At 36.7% G+C, this 21,626-nt stretch overlaps 1 protein-coding gene across 1 annotated transcript in view; it reads right to left on the reverse strand.

Moving 5' to 3' along the window:
• Positions 1-460: 460 nt before the first annotated feature.
• PPP3R1 (protein phosphatase 3 regulatory subunit B, alpha) overlaps positions 461-21,626 on the reverse strand; it is a 40,982-nt gene continuing 19,816 nt past the window's right edge. Inside the window, exons 2-6 of the mRNA XM_076335042.1 lie at positions 16,339-16,378; positions 8,218-8,394; positions 5,875-5,934; positions 4,720-4,904; positions 461-2,648 (exon numbers count right to left, since the gene is read on the reverse strand). Coding sequence (XP_076191157.1) covers positions 2,601-2,648; positions 4,720-4,904; positions 5,875-5,934; positions 8,218-8,394; positions 16,339-16,378 — 510 coding nt within the window. The 3' untranslated portion in view covers positions 461-2,600. The remainder of the gene's footprint in view (positions 2,649-4,719; positions 4,905-5,874; positions 5,935-8,217; positions 8,395-16,338; positions 16,379-21,626) is intronic.

Raw genomic sequence — 21,626 nt, forward strand, 5'->3', positions numbered from 1 at the left:
TTCTGTGCTGCTTCTGTGAAGGACGTACCTGCTGCAGGGAGGATTGTTTTCACCAGCAGAGCCCTCCAACCTTTCCTTGAGAAAGAAGCTGCCTTTCATTCTCCACCTACATTAAAGTTAGGGATTTTTTTTTGTTTGTTTTGTTTTTTAAACCACCTTCCACTTACCACAATCATTCTGAATTTGGTAGGATTTAAAACAAGGAATTTTATCCAATTTGGACATGTAGCAAAGAGAACCAGATGTGCCTTTACAAAAAAAATACGCAAGTGGTCTTGAAACACTGAAATGAAGCCTGAAAGTATTCAGGGGACTGCCTGCACTCAGTTTTTCAATCAATCTCTATAATCGGAGAGAGGACAAAAACTATGAACAGCAAGTTTTGTTTTCTTTAGAGCAGGGTGCAGAGCTGCCTTAAGTTGAACAGGAAAGGTCTAGGCAAGTACTGAAGCGCCCCAGCCAAGGTTCAAATATTTTATTTTGTATTCATATAGTATGAAGGTTCTTATAGTTCCCACAACATATGATGTAGCATGCAGAGGAAAAACTAAACATTCAACATAAATCATTTTTCCCCACACAAACTAAAAAAAAAACCAAAAAAAAAAAACAAAACCAAAACTGCCTCATCCCTCCCCTTCCAATCCCCCTAAGGAAATAACATTAGCACTAATTTCTATAATGCCAGCCAAGATATGCACAAGCAAGTAAGAGAAATCGAAAGCATTTGCTAAAATGTTTGTAACAAATACTTATGTACAAAAAATTCACAAAAGACTAGTTCCCCCTTGAAGCAGAGCACATGGCAGTTGACACTGGAACAGATACAACCACTGGCTGGGATTATAAGCCACGTACTGATCCAGAGGAAGAAAAAAAGTTACATGTAGTGGAGAATTTTGTTTTGAACATTAACATTTACCAAAGTTTGGCAACATTATCTTTTAAATTATGCAAATTATGTAAACAAGAGGAACATTTCAAATCGATCTACATGCAAAACTTCATGTCATGCAAGGACACCAAGCACCTGGATTTCTCTCTCACAGACAGAGCCCATGATGTGCAGCACTCAGTTGAAGGAACAGCTATGGCAGACAGGTGCTCGATTGAAGTAGGTTCAGACAACCTGCACTTTCCACTGCTGATTATAAAATTTTTTTAATAGAAAAACTACTATACAGGAAAGATGTACTGTCCTAAAAAATCTAGCAAATGTTTTTCTTCCAGCCAATAGTACCATTGCAGAAAAGGGAAGGGATGATAAAAAGTTGTAAAACATGGCTCGCTACTTTTATATCACACAAATATATCAAGTTACCGTCCGTTACAAATTATGATATGGACAAATCTAGAAAAGAAAAAAATTCTCCAGGCAAAGCACTGGAGAACCGCAAGAGGTACAAATTTAGATAGTGTGAAGTTTTCCTCCTCTATGGCATAGGTTAACAAGATTTTCCCCCTGTATGAATCCTATATACATATATATATAAAATATTACCAGTTTTTTATGCTACCTGTAGTATTCTTTAAATGCAGAGGGGAAACTATCATGGTTGAAACAACAGAATTTAAATGGCAAGAACGTTTTATAATCTAAGTACTGTATAAAATAAGTAGATGGGAATCCTGCACAGTTACGTCAATCCTAATTTCGTTAGGCTAAGCACAAGAGAAAGTCATGAATGCGTCCAACACCTTGAGCAGCTGTATCTAAAACGAATCCAGAACAGCAGATTTACCTTAACTTCAGGACAGCTGTAACTGCTCCGCCTTCCTAGGTGACGAAATCTAGCAGCCATCAAAGCATTCTGCGGTTACTATATGCACACGAGGGCTAGTTCTTGGCAGTAGCATTAAACTATATTCTCATATTAAGTAGAACTGTACTAAGTTATTTAGCAAAGAGACACAGTCCCTGGTAATATATTAACAGGTATAAATAAACTTAGTCTCCTGTGTTACAAAAAATGTAATTAAGGTGAATTAATAAGAAGCAATGCTTTGTCAGCCAGTCAATATATAGAAACATCTGAACAGTCACAGGAAAAAGAAAAGAGTTGACCTAACACCCAGTTAAAATTTTACATTCTTCTACTATATATATAAAACTGTGTGAAATAAAAGTAAGGATGTATATCCATATATTGAACTGTTAATATTCTGCTTGGCACTTTGTACTCTAGTTTTGTTTCTGAATCAAGTATATTAAATTAAAGCCCACCTAGCTACTACATATAGAAAGCTACATATATATCTATATATAAATACACACACACATATATATATATAGATAGATATTTTCTTGTTATAAAAGATGAAGAAAAATAAATTAAAAAGCCAACCCCTTCCCTTTCTCCACCACACTGATATGCTCTTTCCATCTTTGCTGTCCTTCAGACTTTAAAGTGCTACACTGAGTTATTGAGAGAATAAAAGTTCAATAACACTTAGTTGGCTTCATGAGGCTCATGTTGGAAAATGTGGCTTCACAGAGAAAAATACTTCCATTTAAATACACAGAGAGCATTGCTGGACGTCTTGAGCAGATCTTCAGAGATGGAGAAGAAAGCAAAAGTGTTGGGTGGTGCCCTACAGAGTCACACGTCTACGACCATCTTTTTGTGGATATCTAGGCCTCCTACAACCTGGGAGAAAAACAAGCGTTCATAAACAGATGAGCATTGGAAGTTAGCAAGATACAAAGAAGGAACTTTGTTCAGAAGATGCTTTCGGTTCAATCGTAATTACAGGACTTCCCTGGCCTCTCCGAACTAACTGACATTTCACAAGTACTGTGTGATATGTGAATGAGTTATGTGTGAACCAAGGTAATTATATTACTACAACTTACACACTCAAGGGCCTGAAAAACAGTGTTAGCTACACCATTTTGGCTTTCCTCCCCCATCTCATATTCTGACCTTGTATTATGTTTCTGCATGTTACATGAAACGCTAACTTTCCTTCTAAAACACCCTGTAAAACTGTGCATCTTTACAGGAGAAGCAAAGGGCCTTAGGAAAGGCGGAAGGATTTCTGACAAAACTGCATGCACCCAAAAAAGAATTACCGGTGTTCAAAGGTGTACAATTCACACACAGAGAAAGGAAAAGGAAAGGTGTGATGTCAGAGGAACTTTTTATAATGCGGAAACAAAATTCAAAGGCCAAATGGTATGGCCAAATGCCACAAACGAAAAAATATTTTTGTAGATAGATGGCCCTCCCCCCCCCAAAAAAAAAATCAAAGAAGGTAAAACGCAAGAACAAAAGGATGAGAGATTGTAGGAATGAAAGGTGTCTTGTCAGGAGGTCAACAAAAACTGAAGAAATTTAAAGAAAGATAGAGGAAAATCAAATAGCAGTACAAGACAGGAAGTCTGGGCAGAAGCCCAAAGACAAAAGAAAAGAAAGGGCAACATCATATATGATGGATGGCTAGAAGACAACAGCCCAGTGCAAGAAATAAACAGGTATTTCACTAATCTAGGTGTTTGCAGGCTGCAACTCAGCGTTCTTTGCAGATGACCATGCATTTTCACATGATGCCACGAAAATAACTAAACTCTACCAAAAAAAAAAAATATGCAGACAATAGAACCTTTTTGCTTTAATAGTTTGGGGGAGGGCAGATTTTTTTTTTTTTTTAGAACTTGCACTAATCATGAGTATGAACAATTTATGTTTGAACTGAAGTTGTAAATTCAAAGAGGAGGAAACAAAAGCAATGCTTGAGTGCCTACCGAGTCAAAACGTGCTACCCAGGTGTATGTTCATTAATACACCATTTAAAATTAATGTGTAAACACTTATTATTGTGATTTTCAAATGTTCCAAGTTCCAATGTGTCATTTACTTTTTTTTTTAAAGAGGGAAGGAATTTAAAACTTGCTGTCGACTAATTAAACAAATCTATGACGTGGGTGAAAATCAACCATTTCAAGTCTCAAGTGCTACATTCAAGCATTCTGCTCAGTAACACCCAAAGAGTTTTTAAAATGCGCCTTTCAACCGTTTGTCCTTTTTCAAGAGCAGCACTTGAGGGGTTACTCTCCCTCTAACTGACACAAATCCCACTACCCTGGACTTTATAAAATCCCCGTGTTCTGCAGCTGGTGATAATCTCCCCAGGCTCTCTCCACACCCTGCAAAGATAAACCTTTCTAAAGGGTGATTGGGAGCAGACACCTAGTTTAGAGACTGGGAGATTAAGCTAAAGTTCACCTCTGGAACACACCTCTCGCCTCCACGCACCACCCCTGACAGCGACACTTTTTGAAAGAGAGATCTGCCATGACATACTCTGGTTTCAGAGCTTTCAGATGGTTTGAAGCATTCCCCGCCCCCCCGCCTCAGCAGACTGTACGTGCCTGCCCACCATGCTTTGATTTTTTTTTTTCCGCTCAGTGTATTCTATTAAGCAGCTAGAGACATTTAAAACAATTGAAGGTGCTGTTTCTTTTTTAATCAAATTTAACTGTTGAAAACAAGGAAAACCAGCCTCCTGCAACAAGCCACTCACAACTCATCTTTAAAGCTGCTATTTTCTATCAGCATAGAGACTGGAATCCAATATACATCTTCGTGCCAGGCTAGCATTTTTATAATGCTTTTTATACTCTGCTTTTATAATCTTACCCTTTATACTGTTTACCGTTTTTCCTCTTTTTTTTTTTTTAATTCCGAATTATCAAAGTTTTCTTCAGAGGTTACTTACAGCGCAGAATTCTTCAAAGGATATTCTTCCATCACCATCCTTATCTGCATTAATTATGGTTTTATCTACAATTTGCTGTAACTGAGTGTCCTTGAGATTGTTCCCAACCATCATCTTCAGCACCTGGAAGAGCTCTCCATTTGAGATATAACCATCTTTGTCCATATCGTAAATGCGAAAAGCAACTGCAGAAGTAAAAAAAAAAAAATAAGAAAAAAAAATGTGTAAAACTAAGTAACAAATGTCGTTGGAAAAGAGCACTATACATTCATGTGCTTTGCATTAACAATACATGATGACAACCCTGCACAAACTGAGAAAAATACTGCATTTTAAGTGAGATTTCTAACAGCTTTTCAGTTTTGTTCTGAAAAACACGAAAAGTCAGAAACAATACAATGAATGGTGCTACTATCAAATTTAAGAGAAAAAACCTCACTTCAGAAATGTCAGTCAAGATTGTTTTAGCACCAGCAGTAAAAGAACTCTATAAACACTGAACTGGAAAAATCATCACCACCACAAGTAACCCAGGTAGGAGCTCATTTGCAAGCAGAAAAAATTACAACCTTCTGGGAAACAGATGAATCAAAATCCCACCTGGTTACTTCGCTGCAAACAATTTGGTATTAAGACTGAATTTATTTTTAAACATTTCAGTACAGCAGATTTCTTTCCTAAACCTATATGATGTCTTAGTTATTGAAAGCTACACCCACGACTGAACCTATCCCTTCACCGCTCCAAAAGCTTGGGTCATGTTGTATTCCTGAGATGCCGTTCTCAAACAAGAACCTAGTGCTGTTCTACTGTAGTAGCAAAAAATTTAATATTCTTCTTATGCTCCCATAAAGCAAAGCACACTGTTACACAGTTACAGTTTTGTGAACTAAGTATCCTTAAATGATTTTTTTTTTTTTTAAATGGGAAACAACTGAGCATACTCAGAAGGCAACCTCCTCTAACATTCCCCACAGAAAAGAGTGCTGGCAAATTCTTCACACAAATGACAGTGTGTGCAAAAGCTTACAATCTACCCTCATGATTTCCCACTTTTTAAAAGAATCTGGATTTCCTGATTTCCCAATGTTAACTAACAAAAGTATATTTTTGAGGATCAAAATATTTTTGTTAAGGACAATCAAAAATACTTACACCTCAACTTCTGTTCCTTATCTCCTTTGACACTGAACTGGGATACTCCTTCTATAAATTCTAAAGAATACAAGAAAAACATTTACGAAAAAGTTTTTTAATAAACCAAGGAAATCAACATTCAGAAATTTAATAAGAATCTAAATTACCCTAAAAATCTTTAAAATATTGCCTACCTTGTGACACCTAAGTGTCCACATACTTTGATACTTTGATGTTCTTCAGCGGGAAGTACTTCAAATCCAATACTGCGCTCACTGAACAGACTCATTCACACCAGTATTTAAGTAATTCTGAACTAGACTTTCACCAAAATCTGATATTAAAAACTCCATCGAGATCTCTACTAAATCTACTTCGGTGGGGATTCTCATTATAGAGTTCCTCTCAAGTTTGGTTGCTCAACTTAATGCAAGAATTACATGAAACTGAAAACTGCTCTAGGAAAAAAAACTGAAAAAATATTTTTATATAAGAAACAGGGTAAAAAGAAAATTTACACTGTTTAACAATGAAGTCGTTATCCCAGGAGCAAACTCTTGAGTTGCCAAAAAAACCCCCAAAAAAACCACGGGATGTGATGTGTCTGGATGAGATCCCGTAACTAGACTTCCTAGAGCTTTGGGTGGTAAAAATGACAACAGTGCAGAACTGCAAGCTAAACTACGGCATAGAAAGAATAGAGAGGTATAGCAATATCGCATTAGATTGAAAGGCCTACTACAGTTTCAACAAGTTTTGTGAAATTAAAACAACATAGGAATCGTTGACTATCAACAAAATGCTTGACTGATAACTTGAGTTTTACTATTATGCTTATGAAAGAGTAATCTAAATTTGGGGTCTTTCAATGAAAGAATGATAAGTTTCCTCACACTAGTAATTTTCCTTTTCATAGAGTCATAGAATAGTTTGGGTTGGAAGTGACCTCTAAAGGTCATCTAGTCCAACCCCCCTGCCACGGGCAGGGACACCTTCCACTAGACCAGGTTGCTCAAAGCCCCGTCCAGCCTGACCTTGAACACTTCCAGGGATGGGGCATCCACCACCTCTCTGGGCAACCTGTTCCAGTGTCTCACCACCCTCATTGTAAAAAATTTCTTGTATCTGATCTAAATCTACCCTCTTTCAGTTTAAAATCTTTCCTTTGAGCTTCCCTCTGAGACAGAAATAAAGAAATTAAATGAACCAAACTTGGCCAGATGACAACAACAGAATTCATTGCCACTTATTGCAACGGCATCATTTTACCATGGAAAATTGATTTTGACAACTTCCTATTCCCACCCAAGAGGAACAGCTCTTGGTAATTATATTAATCACAGCTCAATGTCACATATAATACAGCATCATCTTTCATCACTGCCTATTTTTCACAAGGGGATTTTGAACAATTACATACAACAATTACTGCTTTGGAAACCGATACCAAGAAAAAGTCTTAAAAACTCAACATTCCAGTTACACTGTAGTTCTCCCTATAGAAGTTTAAGGGGTTTTGTAAAGGTTAGCAGCTTTTGTATGTAACATTTTACTTACAATGTCAGCCTGTAAATATAAATGAGATTTAAGAACTTTCTCCAATTAAAAAAAAAAAACACTCAAGAAAAACCGATTAACCTTTTCTAGTCATGAGCAACAAGAGATACTAAGTATTACCCGGAACAGAAGTTACAGACATTGTCACTTCTAAGGGTCAGAGACTGTTTTAACATCAACTAGTAATGAAGATTTTTAACCTGCTGGCCCTTTTAATCATGAATATTTAAAATAAGTCTAAAATTTTGGAGGAATATACTAAATAAAAACTTTTGGGTTTCGCTTGAAGTGTCTACCTAAGATCATAAAAAGAATCCTGTAAAGGAAGTATCGACAGAAAAATTTGGACCACTTTCACAATTTAGAAAACTATTTTCAAAATACTCCAACAAAAGACAGATCTCGTAACATTTGGATAAATACAACTTACGCACAGACGCACCACTTACACAGTATACCCCATTTTTTTCAGTCTCTTCAGCCTAAGAATATACTTCAGATAGCACCACAATTAAGAGACTGAATTAGTGTACTTTAAGAGATACTTAATGAGTAGTCCTAAATCAGTATGACCTGGAAAGCTATTACTAAACAATCTGCTCTTTTAAGCATTTCATTCAGGAGTGCCCTCATGTGCCAGAGAAACTAGTTTTACTGGTATTCAGTTTCACTAGGAATTAGCACCTTATTTTGATTAACAAGTTTTCTTTACCCCTTCTTTCTCAGCTGAAGCAAAATTTGAATTCTAAAGCTCCAGGAATTCTGATAAAATGCCACCACCTGTCACAAAGCACTGTGTCTTACCTTTGAAGTCCACTTCTCCATTTCCATCTGTGTCAAATATATCTATTACTCGCTGTACTAAGGGGTTCTGTTGCAATTCAGGTAAAGACATGAACTCTTCCACGCTCAAAGAACCAGAGTTGTCCAAATCAAGCTTCTTAAATCTCTTTCCTAGTCGTTTTATCTCATCAGCATCAACTGAAAGGAAAAAAAAAAAACACAACCCAAACCTATTCTCAGAAATGCTTCAGTAAACCCTTTGCCAGTTAAACACAATGCACATTTCTTCATTGCTTTCCTACCAGAATTTCTCCTACTTTATTACAACCATTAAACACTCTCATGGAAGACTATAAAGATAACGTCAAATTCTGAGGACAAACACAAACCTTTTCATTTTATTTTAAATAAACCTTACCTTTTTTCCTCCCTGTACCAGCCATAATACAGTTAGCCTTGTGACTCACTGAATACCACATGCTGACACAACATTTTTAAGGATTGGGGATGCTTAGCTAGTTCTTAGTCAGACAGCTCTTACAAATACCAGGTATGAAGAAATTAAAGAAGAAACCGAGTTTTTTTGAAGGAGCCAGCATTACATTTACACTAGACTAACATAGTAAGTTAGAAAGACAATTATATTAGTAAATGTATCAGTAAAACTAGTGCTTCTTCAGCACACCACACATATAAGATCTCCTGGGATAAATGCCAAGTTAAGCAGGTTAACACAGTCCCGCTGTTGACCAGCTCTCACTCACCTACTCAAAATATCACCCAGACAGACCTAAGATAATTTTTTTTTTTCCTCCATCTCAAACAGGAAATAGACATACCTGTAGCCATGACCTGCATACATCTATTTTTTTGTCCCAGAAGTTAAAGCAGGTTCAGGTTCTGCAGCAGTACCACTTCATCTATCCTCTTCAAATTTAAAGAGAACCTCAATTAAAGCATATACCTAGTACCCTACTTTACACCTCTGATTTTGCAAGGAATAGACCTAATCTGTGAATCCAGAAAAAATGACTAGAAGAAATCTTGTACTCTGTTACTGCTGAAAAGCTTGAAAAATTTGCCCTGTAACAACCTGAAAATTCCCTATCGGCAGCTTGATTTACGAGACCAAAGTTAGTTCACAAATTGCTCACCATGTTTGGTTATGAAGGAGGAACTGAGGTTCTTAGGAAGTCCTAGAAAGTGGCCAGCGTACAGCAAACCACAGCAAACATATCTTACAGAACCTGAAGCTTTCAAACTCCCCATACCAATTTCTTTCCTAACGTGAACAGTCTCCTCGACATTTCTTAGCTCCATTTAGTGCGTTTGCTCCGACAGTAAAAAAAAATGTTTCTTAACTTCTACGAGGCACATACATACCACTTGATCCACTTTATCACCACATTAATACCTTCTTAGGCTTTTCTAAAAGTGCAGCATAAGAACAAACAGCACTTAGTCTTTTCAGTACATAAGGTCAGCCAACGTGCAGAGCTTTATGTTTGGAAACTGTAGGCGATTCAGAGACCTGATCCTCTACCAAAGCAGTAACAAACTTCCACTTAAATTTCTTTATACCCTTGTCTGAAAACCAACCAGCCACAGATCCAGAGATACACACACAACTGCACTATTTCAGAATGAAAGGGAGAGAGCATGCCGAAGTCCAGAAGCACAAGATGATTTTCTGTCAAGACTTATTTTGCCCGAGTAGTAAATTCTGACATTCTACAGTGAATCAGTCGTGGTAACTGCTTACAACTACAGAGGCAGAGGGCAAAAAAGGGTCGATACTCCCAGAACAATCTTCTTTTGCTGTGCCAGCAAGTGACAGATCTGATTCTGCCTCTAGGGCTATAAAAATAAGGCTAAACAGCATTTGCAGAGGCTTAAAGTAGTTTCCTCAGTTTCCAGTATGCAATTTAGTATTTCAATTAATTAGGCTCTCCACTGCAATAAAGCTGCATTCCTTTTTTTCCACCAGTTTACACGGAAGCCTAGAACATGATTGAAGGTGTGCCCTTAACAGCACGACATTGCACCGCAGCGTCGAGCACATTACTCTCAGCATAGGTACACAGAAACCCCTCTGGATCATGCGAAAGGAGCCGTATCACCATACAGTAAGCTATATGTAGAACATAATCATGAGACTAAAAGAAGACAGTATTAAAAGAGAATGGGAAAGCACAGCTCCACTGGCAATTAGCCCAAATAGTCGCTTGTAAGTTCCGCCAGCACAAAATGCATCTTCTAACCAATATACTGAAGGTATTTGCCAACTCTTGCTTCTGTCTGCAGAAACTCCTTGGTTTCCATTTTCCTCAGAATCTTAAAACTGTAAATGGAGTCAGTCAGTCTTTGAAATGGTAGGCACTATCCACCCTTGCTCTCTGCCCTGCCGCCCTAAAGTTAATCAGACCTGCTACAGTTCAATGCAAAGCCAGCACCTTGGCAAGCTGTTAACTTGGGAATCTCATTTTTACTGCAAGCTCTACTCCAGACTTGCAACTCTCATAGAAAGAGTTAATATCATAAAAAACCCCTCATCTTTCAAGTAACTGGCCATTATTTTGTTAAGACAAATCCCTCACAAACGATCTATTTTTGAAATCGGAAGTTTGCAATTGCATCTAGAACTCATGCTGAAAAACCTTGAAATAAGTTCTGTGAGGGTTACTATTAGAACTATTTCCTACTGGAAAAAACAAGAAAAATGTAGCAAAGCAACAATTGCCTAAATTATGAAATTAAAGAAGAGTCTTCATACTTTAAAAATGTTAATTACTCTTTCTCCACACATACACACATCCAGTTTCACAGCTCATACAGTCAATTCCAGTTCACCTGCAATACAGGGTCCAGGTACAGCTGCTGAGCAGCAGTTTCTACTAGAAATGGGCATTACAAATTTCTCATTCCTAACCTTGAAGCATTCAAGCAAAGGGTTTACCTGCATTAGAGAACTGAGAGAGGTTCTACCCTTGGGGGAAAAAAAACAAGTCAAAGAACAGTACTGAAGAAATTGTCTCTGCCAAAAGCTGACCAAGTATCGATCTTGTCCAATGTTTTGCTTCTGGCAATGGACACACCATGGATGAGAGTACTTGGAGGAGAAAACAATGAAAAATCACAGTAATTACAGGAATAGGAAAATTTCCTTTAACAGTTCGTGAGCATAAAAGCCTCTGTTCGTAATGAACGTATATGGATAAAAACAACATCTGCAGATCAGTGTTTCATAACTATGAGAATTTCATATCAGAACAATTTCAGTATTTTTTCCCTTAAATATATTGCAAGCACCTCACCTACCTTTAAAATCCTTTCCAACAAGTTGAAATTTAAAAACCTTATACACTTTAAAAAAGTTGTATATCAGTAACATCTTTTGTCCTCATAAAATAGCTTTAAAAATAAAATATTAAGAATACAAAATAAGGGATGAATGCATTACAGTATAAGCCTTATTTTGACTTTGCATAGTTTTTGTCTATTCTTTCTTCCTTCAATTCAGAGTCATCATTTCTGCTGATTCTCTCTGCCTGGGCTGAACGTACTTAAAAACCATGTAGGTTTTCAGGGGGTTGGGTATTTTTGTTTGATTTGATTTGGATTTTTAAATGAAAACAGCATACGTTTATGTGTAACATCAAATGTCAATAATAGCCTATTCCTTTTTTGTTCAGATCTCCTCCCCGAATGCACATATACAACACTCCTCACCTATGATGGATGTGCCCCTTTTTACAAGACTGCTTTTTCCTCAGTATTTAGCAACAGTCTGACTTTCTTAAAGTTTTACACAGCTATCACTGGAAAGCAGAGTACTCAAGTTTTCAGAGCCTGGACAAAATACTTTTCCTTCTTCTCTAAAGGTTCCTTACAGGCAACCTAGTGCCCACACAAACGTCCTGAAGCTATACTGGAAACACAAGGCACAGGATAGTTCAGATACAGTGAAGGCTTCTGAGCCAGAAGGACTGATGGTGGCAGTAGCAGACAGAATTTTACAAGACAGGCTCAGGAGACTAGGATAGAGATGAAAACACTAGGAAATCCAAGGAGGTCCAAGTCCACAGTAGTGTAAACAGGGTGATAACATCACTGAGCAAAATAAGGAGGATCAAGCTTTGTTTACATCATTTGAGGCAGAGTTTGCCTGTGACTCATCACAGCGGTCTGAGCTTCCTTGAGCTCTGGCCACAGTGAGCGTTCCTCTAACCTCAAAGTCAAGTTAGCCTTTTTTGTGCTTCGCTCACCAGCTGACACAAGGCTCTATGCTTCTTATGCTTTTCAGCAGAATCAAAAAGTATCCCATCAGCGTGGCACTGATAACTGAGTTTACAAACTTACGAACTGGCTAGAAATAATAGCTGTTAAATGGTTTTCTTTAAAAGGCTTTCCTGGTAGCCCTGTAAAAACATCAAATTATTCACTGTTTTAAAGCACACAGAATTATTTATGTTTATTTCATAATCCATTTTGAATTTCATTCACTTTGTAACTAATACAACCAGGTGGGTTTTTTTAAGCACTTCCAGGATTTTCTGTTAAAGAACTACCCGTATTTTCAAAAGATTCCTCTTCCATCCAAGTATTAAAATTCTAGAGCCAACAATACCTGCTTCATATCTTGAATTCATTTGCATACATCTAGAAAATGTGATGAATCAGGTCGAAATGCAAGAACTCCATGCTTCCAAGAAACCACATGCTTTGTGTAACTCCTATTTTAGTACAGTAGCTTTATCTTTCAGCTGGACGCTCTTTAATCTGATACCCCACTCCTTTCCCCCAAAACAGCAGAGGATGATCCATGATGTTTTAAAACAATTGTTTGTTTCAAGCTGTTACTCACATAACTGATTCTCAGATAGTATTGTAAAAACCATTCAAGTGGCAACTCAAAAAGCTTCATTAAAAGCAAATTTCTGGAGTGCAATGTGCTCTACATTGAAAAAAGTAATTTCAGAAAATGTGTTTTAATATTTTTTCTAGTTAACGTAAAGGTGCACAGCTAGATCACTATTAATATGAAAGTCAAAAGCAAAGAATGCCTTAAAAATAGAGATCTCAGTGATATTTAACAGGACTATTGCTCACGTATTCAGAAGCATATACATCCATTGCTGCAGAGTACACAACGCGCAGGCATCTGCAATATGTACAAACCTTAGAAAAGCTGTATAGCTCTCAGAGGTGCTGAACACTTCTGAAATCTGTTTACCTAAATGTTTAAACCTGTATTTTAAAGGTTGGCTTTTCAGATACTCTTAAAATACTGGCTCAAAGTTCTAACTAACAAAAAACAGACCAGAGTGTGGTCACAGAGAGCCTAGTTTCCACATATTTTTCAAATACGAGATCATTATAAACAAGAGTATTGCTAACGTATTAGAAAAAAGATTTTTTTTTAAATAAAACATGTTCTGAAATTTATTTTAAATGTTTCCAGGTTAAAAAAAATATTTTTCCCCCATAAGAATGGATTGCAGAAATCTCAAAATAAAACAGACCTTCAGCAAAAGCTCTCACCTCTATCTACAGTCTTGTCTGATTCACGAATATAAAGTTTCAGAGTAGCCAGCAAGACAGCCATTTCAGTCTTGGAGATCACATTTCAAAAAGATGACGCCCTTGAGAACACATTCAACCACTTGTCTTGTATATGCTTACACGCAGCTGGCCTAATCCTTTGCATGACTTCAGATGTGTCAATTACAATTTCCTAAGTTAGAGGAGAGATACTAGTCTCCTTATCCTAAAACCAAAACATAGTATAAAATATTGTTTGTACTACAAAATACTGTACTATAAACTATTTTCTACTATGAAATACTAGAAAATATTGTTTACTGTACTATAAAATAGTTTTCTTCACAGCTTTTTGCTATGATAAAATTTTCTTATGGGTAATTTGACATAGCTTGGCTGACATAAAATTTTCACCATGTAAAACAGCACTAGATTTTCAGTAATTTATCAGACACAACACAGCTGAGAAACAAAACCCTACTGTTTTAAGGAATCCAACAACACTATTTCACCCACTGAAAAGAACTAATATTTTAAAATGAAGAGTAAAGAGTATTCTTGACTATTTAATGGTGTGCATCCTCTGCATAGTATCCTGAATTTGCTTCCTGTAACTGCCAACTTTAAAACAAAATTATTCTTTTAAAACGAGACACCAAAATAGCGACTGCAGTGCCAGGCAGAGGTTATGACTCAATGCCACCATGCAGACAGCACAAATACATTATTGCTAACTGACAGTCTCCCAAAAGTCTAACCATTCAAAATCCTTATCAAATGATCTTCAAACACACTGTCTGGTCTTGCCCTGAAAAGCTTTTGTCCTGTCAGTGACAACTACTTGGAAGCAGCATGAACATTTAACGTTTGAAGAAAAGGTGAATACCTACTTAGTGGACTTATTCACAGATGTGCTACTGTACACATCTGTGCCCCGAACAAACCCTCCTCTTTCAGGATATTCAGGCATGCAGAATCTTCAAGCACAGTGCAATCATTCCAGTGATTAGGCACAATCAAGCAAAGGGACGTATGTGATAACTACATCTTCCCTAGCTTATGTAGTTATGTTGCCCAGAGAAGCAGCTGACTTTCTCTCTACTGTGAGAAGGGCCATCAAAGCAGAAAAAGCTTCAATCATGCGAAACCTCAGATTTACACAATGACATCCTCAAAACACAGTTTAACTACGGAATATAATGCGGAAATCTTTTCTTTCTCTGCAATAAAAGGGGGCAAACACGCTCAGTAGTAAACCTCTACGTTGGCAGTAGCTACCAATGAATATAGCTTGTCCTAGAATCAAAAGTTAATGGCAACACTGCTTACAACTCCGGCAGAGACATACCTAGTTTAAAAAAAACCAAAACAAACCAGTCTTCAGAAGACAGTTTGTCCCGAAGGAAAAATTGACCAATGGAGCAGTAACCCAAGATCGATATATATGATCCAGAAGAGGACTACTGAAGTCTTCATCAAATATGAAACTTCCACCCACATATCCATATTTAACAAAATATACACTGAGAGCATAACACAGCAATGTAGTGCTGTGGATAAGATTCTCAAGTGTTTACAAACTGATGACTCAAATTAGAATTCACGTGGACATGTATACTAAGCATAGAGGATTTGCAAATTACTAGCAAAAGCCTCATTTCTCTGAAAAATTTATTTAGAAAGAGATTCCTCCATGATTATTTATTTTGTATTACTGTTTGACTTATGAGAGCTGGAGTTCAGTTACAACTAGCACTGTGAAAGCAGCCTAGAAGATAGTCCCTATCTCGAAGAATTTATTATCCTGTTTAAGAACGAGATCTGATTAACCAAAGTATGGGAATTTTATCAAGCAGTCCATACATACACACACAGGTCTACACATGATTTAGTGCTGAAGAAAAACATTCAAGGAAAAAACCAGTTAAAAATAAGTATGCTTAGCATAACACCACAGGGGCACTTCACAAGACAACCCTTTCTTTGGTCAGCTTTAGGCAAGAAATACTTTGTTATTTTTACAGGGTAGACTAACCCCATGAGCCAGAGCAATGAATTTTATGCTCACGTGGCCAAAAGTGAGTAACACCAAGTGGCTTCTCACCTAAATGCCTAGCTGCAAGCATACACAGGAAAAAAAATGCTCTTTTAGCCTCAACCTCTCTTTCCTCTGAGGGCACAAAGACAGCTTAGGCAATATACTTCACCCCTGACATAGCACATACTGCACCACAAGCTGTTCCACATCTCTGAGGAACTGGGACTGATGGAAAAGCTCCACCAGTTGAACTACCAGTTATAACGCTTCACTGTACAGACATCAAAACTATGATGTTTGTTTCATATTCTAATGGAAAAAATAAAAAAAATTATATGTGATTTTTTTTTAAAGATGAACTGATTTTTTATTTTACAATCTAACAGCAAAAGCTGTATTATTTCAAAATTTTCACCTTTTAATTTTACTCTTTTGGTTAGTATATAAACTGCATAACTTTTCAAGCACTAAATTCAATAAATTCATACATGAAAGTTGTACATATCGATCACTGAATAAGATTAACCTCTGTAACAATATAATGTAGCAGTTAAGAAACTTACAGTGCGAGCACATTTCCAAAGGGTAGCTTGCCTCATTTCCCTGAAACACAAAAAAAGAACAAAGTTGCAATTATTCCCAAGTTAGCTTAGAGGAACTATTTGAAGTTTCAGCACTGTGAAGATCTCGGACAATACAGGTTACATGGTTATTTTAAAATATATGTTATTATATAATAATATATAATATTATATATTATATTTTAAACCCAACCACCACGGACAGTGTTTTATTTGGATAGGTCTATGTTACCAGAACATACAAAGAAATATAAAACCATTGAGAGGTCTCCTCTGATGAGAATTCCCATGAAAATATCAGCAGTCCACACGATGATAAGAACTTCAATCCCATATTCTAAACTCCAAAAATCAAACTCACTACTTCGATATTGTGCAAATGCTACTTTTCAAGTTAAAATAATATTTAATTTCAAGACTTCACATAATCTGCTTTAGCATTTTATTTTATACACAGAAACAGACATGTCCTTATGAATTACCATGACAAACCTTACTCAATTAGCATAAGAAAATTGCAGCATTTTCTCCCCAGAGCCACCTGCCCACTCCCCCCAAAAAGGATTCACACAGGAAGAATGATGCAAGAGTGGTTTACATGACTAGAAATTCAGACGTAACAGCTTTACATTTAAATATTTTTGTCATGTACTATGTTAATATGTTCCTGTTTTGTAGCTGAATGGAAAGTTAAACTAAGATTTTAAATCCTTGCTGCACTACAACAGTCATAGCAAGAAAAAAATAAAACTTTGAGTGTACAGTCACTTTGAACTTGTGCATACTGAAATCCACAGCTACTGCACCATGAACGCCAAAAGACACCAAAATTAAAAGTTGGTATTGTTTCCCAAACGCCTCGCTTTGAGCCAGAGAAGATCAAAGTACACACATGCTTAATATTTTTTCAGAACCAGTCAGCAAAGGAGTGACCAGATAACTGAAGAGAATCATAACCAAACATTTTCAGAAAATTATTTTTAAGGGAGTGTTTTATACAAGAAAACAAAACATATTTGAGATGAGTCCAAGACACATTCTATTCAGCAGTTATTCTCTTACGGTGTGGAGCATAAGGGATTCCATAGCTGAGCACTTGCACAGAAAGACTCCTCAAAATTATACAAAATTGAACAGAAATACAGAGATTACTTGACAGAAGAAAAAAAAAAAAGGAAGAACTACATTTAGCCTGGAAACATGCGACTGCATTTCCTAATGAGGACAGAAAGGGGCAGAACAAACATCTCATGAATCTAAACATGCCTGAGAGGAGGTGCGTTGTTGTGGGGGGGGTGGTTTGCTTTTTTTTTTTTACCTCCAGGACACATACACTTTGCTTATCCCCCACAATCTCTCTTGTTTCTTTAAAAAAGTTAATACACTTGCTTTGTAAGTAGAGCAGCAAAAGATACAGCCTTAACTTCTTCCCCAATGTCTACTCATAGCAAGACAAATTAGCAGAACAGAAATATAGACGAAGACCATCAGGTCCGTAAAACTTCAAAAGCATGACTGAGATATTCTACAAGAGAAACTTATTCCACTGTGGCAGGGAAGCCAGGAGAACAGCACCACGTGGAGAATCTTGGATGGAACCCAATCAAAGCCTTAGAAAAAACAGTGAAGACCAAAACAGGTAGTAAAAGCCTAGTGTATGCATATGAATATAAAAGGGTAGGGGATTTAAAATGGGGGAAAGCAGAATTTTGAAACAAGAAGAAACAGGAACCAGGGGATCCAGCTAGGCTGCTCAAGACACGAGGTCATGAAGAGGCAAGAAAAACACCAGACTGGAAGGCTGCAAATTAAAGGAGAAAGTTGAATTAAAACCAGTGCACTTATGCACATGCACACACAAATATACAACCGTAGCTACATTAGAAGACTGTTCTGGGCACTTACATCCTCGTTCAGGTGTTGGGAGAAAAGTTAATTTCTAATACAGGCTACTGAAATCAATCTGCCTAAAGAAGCATAAAATGCTTCTGAAAATTAAGCAGGAAAAATTAAAAACAGGAATAACTTTTTTCAGTTCATGAACTAAGCATAATATTTATAAGGAGTCTTACTATGCATCTAGATGCACATGCTAAGCCATAATCAAGTTATCTACATGAAGTAGCCTAAAAAAATACTTGGAGAGCAGAGGAAAAAAAGTGAAAAAGCTTCAGCTTAGTTTTTCTGTGAAACAGTTACTGCTAGAAAGAAGTGTTAAGAATACTTACCTATCCAGGACTGGAACTTGGATATCTACAAAAAATTAGAAAAATCTAGTAAGTGACAATGTAAAAATTACATGATTATTCAATATTTGCTACATAGTATTTAAATAAGGTATTTTAAAAAGTAGTCACCTGCTATTGATGTGCTCAGTGTTCATCTTCACAGGAGAATCCAAAAGTCTACTAAGTTTTAAGAAGTTTTTAATCCTTTTTTTTTTGTACAAATAAATGTTCAAGCTACTCATGCCAAGATTCCTGTTTGCACAGCTGTGACCTGGACAAACACAAAGGTGTTCCTCTATACCAAAGACTTGATCCTCATAAATGAAGATTAATGATTTGGTCTTGGGGGCAGGCATTTTTCATCATATTCTGAACAGCAGTACAAAAAGGTCACTCACTTGTCCCCAAATACAATCAGTATGTGTACACGCTGTATGAGATACAATATAAGCCCTGAAACACAAGTGCTAAATAGGTTGAATATTTTCTTGCCATTTAAGAATAGGTAGGTAGTCAGTGAGATGGAAGGTCTAGCTACATCCCCAGCAACGTATTACTAAAAAAAGCAGGGAGGGAAGCACAGCTATGAGACTTCATAAAGTATCAAATGAACCCTTTAAGAAAAGGAAAAAAATCAGGTACGCATTGTCATCTGTACAGTTTTAATGCAAAGAATTACCAAAGTTTAACACTGGGACTAGGTAGCTTTCCAAAGAATGCTGGAAAATATAACTTTGTGATTGGATGTACTAACAGAAAATTTTACATCATAATTATAAACCTTACTCAGCAAAAGAACACTGCATTGACTTTTTTTTTATTTTATAAGGTTTAAAAAAAAAAAAAGATACTCGTTTGTAAAGACAAAAGTCACTGTAAAATCTCCAAACAGCATCTGCCATTTCACCTCTGGTGCAGAGAAGTTCACTTACACAAATCCATGTGTAGAGTAACAAGGTTCTGATACAACTCTCTTAAGATTGCCAACTTAAAAAACTCATTATAATATTAGTGTTTCCTGCCAGATATATATTTAGCATTCCTCACGCGAAGTGAGAGTATCCTCTCATATACACCGTATTAGCACATTTAGAAACAAGTGACACATGGTTTGTTGAAGAAACGCAGCTTGTACAGCATCAACACTCCACAACAGATTTACTTGGCACCTACGCCTAGTATAAAACATGCTTTCCTCAGCTGCATCTGGGTATTACCACCATACTGCTGGAGTTCAACTCTTCTCTCTCGAGTTACACAATTAGAACAAGCGGCTGGAATACTATGGATATTTTGAATAGCCTTATCCTTTTAGAATAGTCTTGAAATTTTTTTTGAATGCTGTTAGATCCCTACAAGTTAATTGCTGGTTAAACAACAGCAAAATCACAGCTTATAGACAGAAATAATTAGAGATCGGGGAACAGTCCAGTCTACTAACAGAAGGCTGACCAAATTCTGAATACTGCAGAAATATCAGTTCACTAGAGATTAGTGACATGTTTTGACTTAAGTATTTCAAAAGTTCATATGACATGTAGTTTATTCCTTTAAGAATAAAAATGTTCTTTGTAGTTTTATTCTCTACTAATTATTTTCCTTTTCTCCTTTTAGCAGCTGTGCCTTTTTACTGATTAAGGATAACCTATTAATGGACTTTAGTCTTATTTCTTCTGTAGATTATCCATAAAAATGTGCTCCTTGATTTCTCTTTCTTTGGCAGTTACTTCAAATACTAATCGCTCTGTCTTCTTAAGATCAGTTTTGTACATGCTCCTCCAAGGTAGGATAGTTAAGGGCAATTATCTTGACAAGTTTTCTCAGTGAAAGACATGAAGAGCTGTGGATAGAAAATAAAAAAGGAAATTTGCAATTAGCAAAATTAGCAACAGAAGCTAAATTCTTAGCTGAAGTCAATACAAAACAGCTTGTACACAGTAAGATATCAGACTGCAAAACAGTTCTTCAGCATACCTTAGTAGAATACACTTCCTAGATCTGTTTAACTGTATGTTACTTTTCTGCATGATGTACATCTTTTTGTAAATAGTTCAGAGACTTAAATTATAGTGTCAGCCTTCAATTAGTTTTCTGCTTTTATAAAAGCAGAAAATGTGTTTAAATGCCAGCAAGCCACAATATCAGCTTCGGACTCATCTCAAATTTAGTTCTCAAAAGGTGGTGTGAGTGGCTATAAATACAAATGATCTCCTGGAACAGTTTAAAAGTTAGATTGTTTCAAAGCTTTTGATTTGTTTCCATAGCCAGACAATGAATTAATCCAACAAGTGGCAGGAGTAGTCTCCTAAGATCTGTTTAGTACATGTACAGGAGTAGTTGTCCGAGATTTACTATGATTTCTGCAGCAACATACAAAGAAGCGTAATAAGCTCATCCTTGTAAATGGCCTTAAATGTGCAAACTGCCTTGACGCTGCAAATGGCTGTTACACCTATGCACCAAAGCTTCCCACAGAAACAGAACATTACCAATGTTTCTGCATTTGTGTTTTTGCTGCGTGGGCACCTCATGGGGGGTTGTCAACATGCTGTAAGTTGTGCTTCCTGCATTTGCTCCTGCACCTTCTACATTACTAATTATCTTTGTTACCACAAGAAAGAAACTACAGTGTGCAAGTGAAACAGTTAACTAAGCCATGTCAGCTGGGGGTCAGAACTAGGGATTGCCAAGATAATCAACTTCAATTCTCAAGTTACACAAAAAGCTGTCTTCCATCATCCACTACCACAACTAGGAAAGAAGGGGAGTGTTAAGAAGAAAGATGGCAGAGGCTGGCAGTCAGCATTTAATAAAAGCCTACTCAAAAGACCCTTCTTCCTCTCCCACAAACACACAAAATGCTTCTCTATCTTTTCCTCATTCTTCTCCATACTACCAAAATTAACAATTAATGAAAATTACCTGTTGCAGAGAATTATTCCTCCTCCTCGTCCTCCTTCGAGCTCATTTTCCATGCACTGCCATTTTCACAAAGCTTTAACAACGAAGAACTGCCAGCTTGGTGAAGAGAAGTTTGTTTTT

The sequence above is a fragment of the Aptenodytes patagonicus genome, chromosome 3 (genome assembly GCF_965638725.1).
Source record: "Aptenodytes patagonicus chromosome 3, bAptPat1.pri.cur, whole genome shotgun sequence".
Lineage (NCBI taxonomy): Eukaryota > Metazoa > Chordata > Aves > Sphenisciformes > Spheniscidae > Aptenodytes > Aptenodytes patagonicus.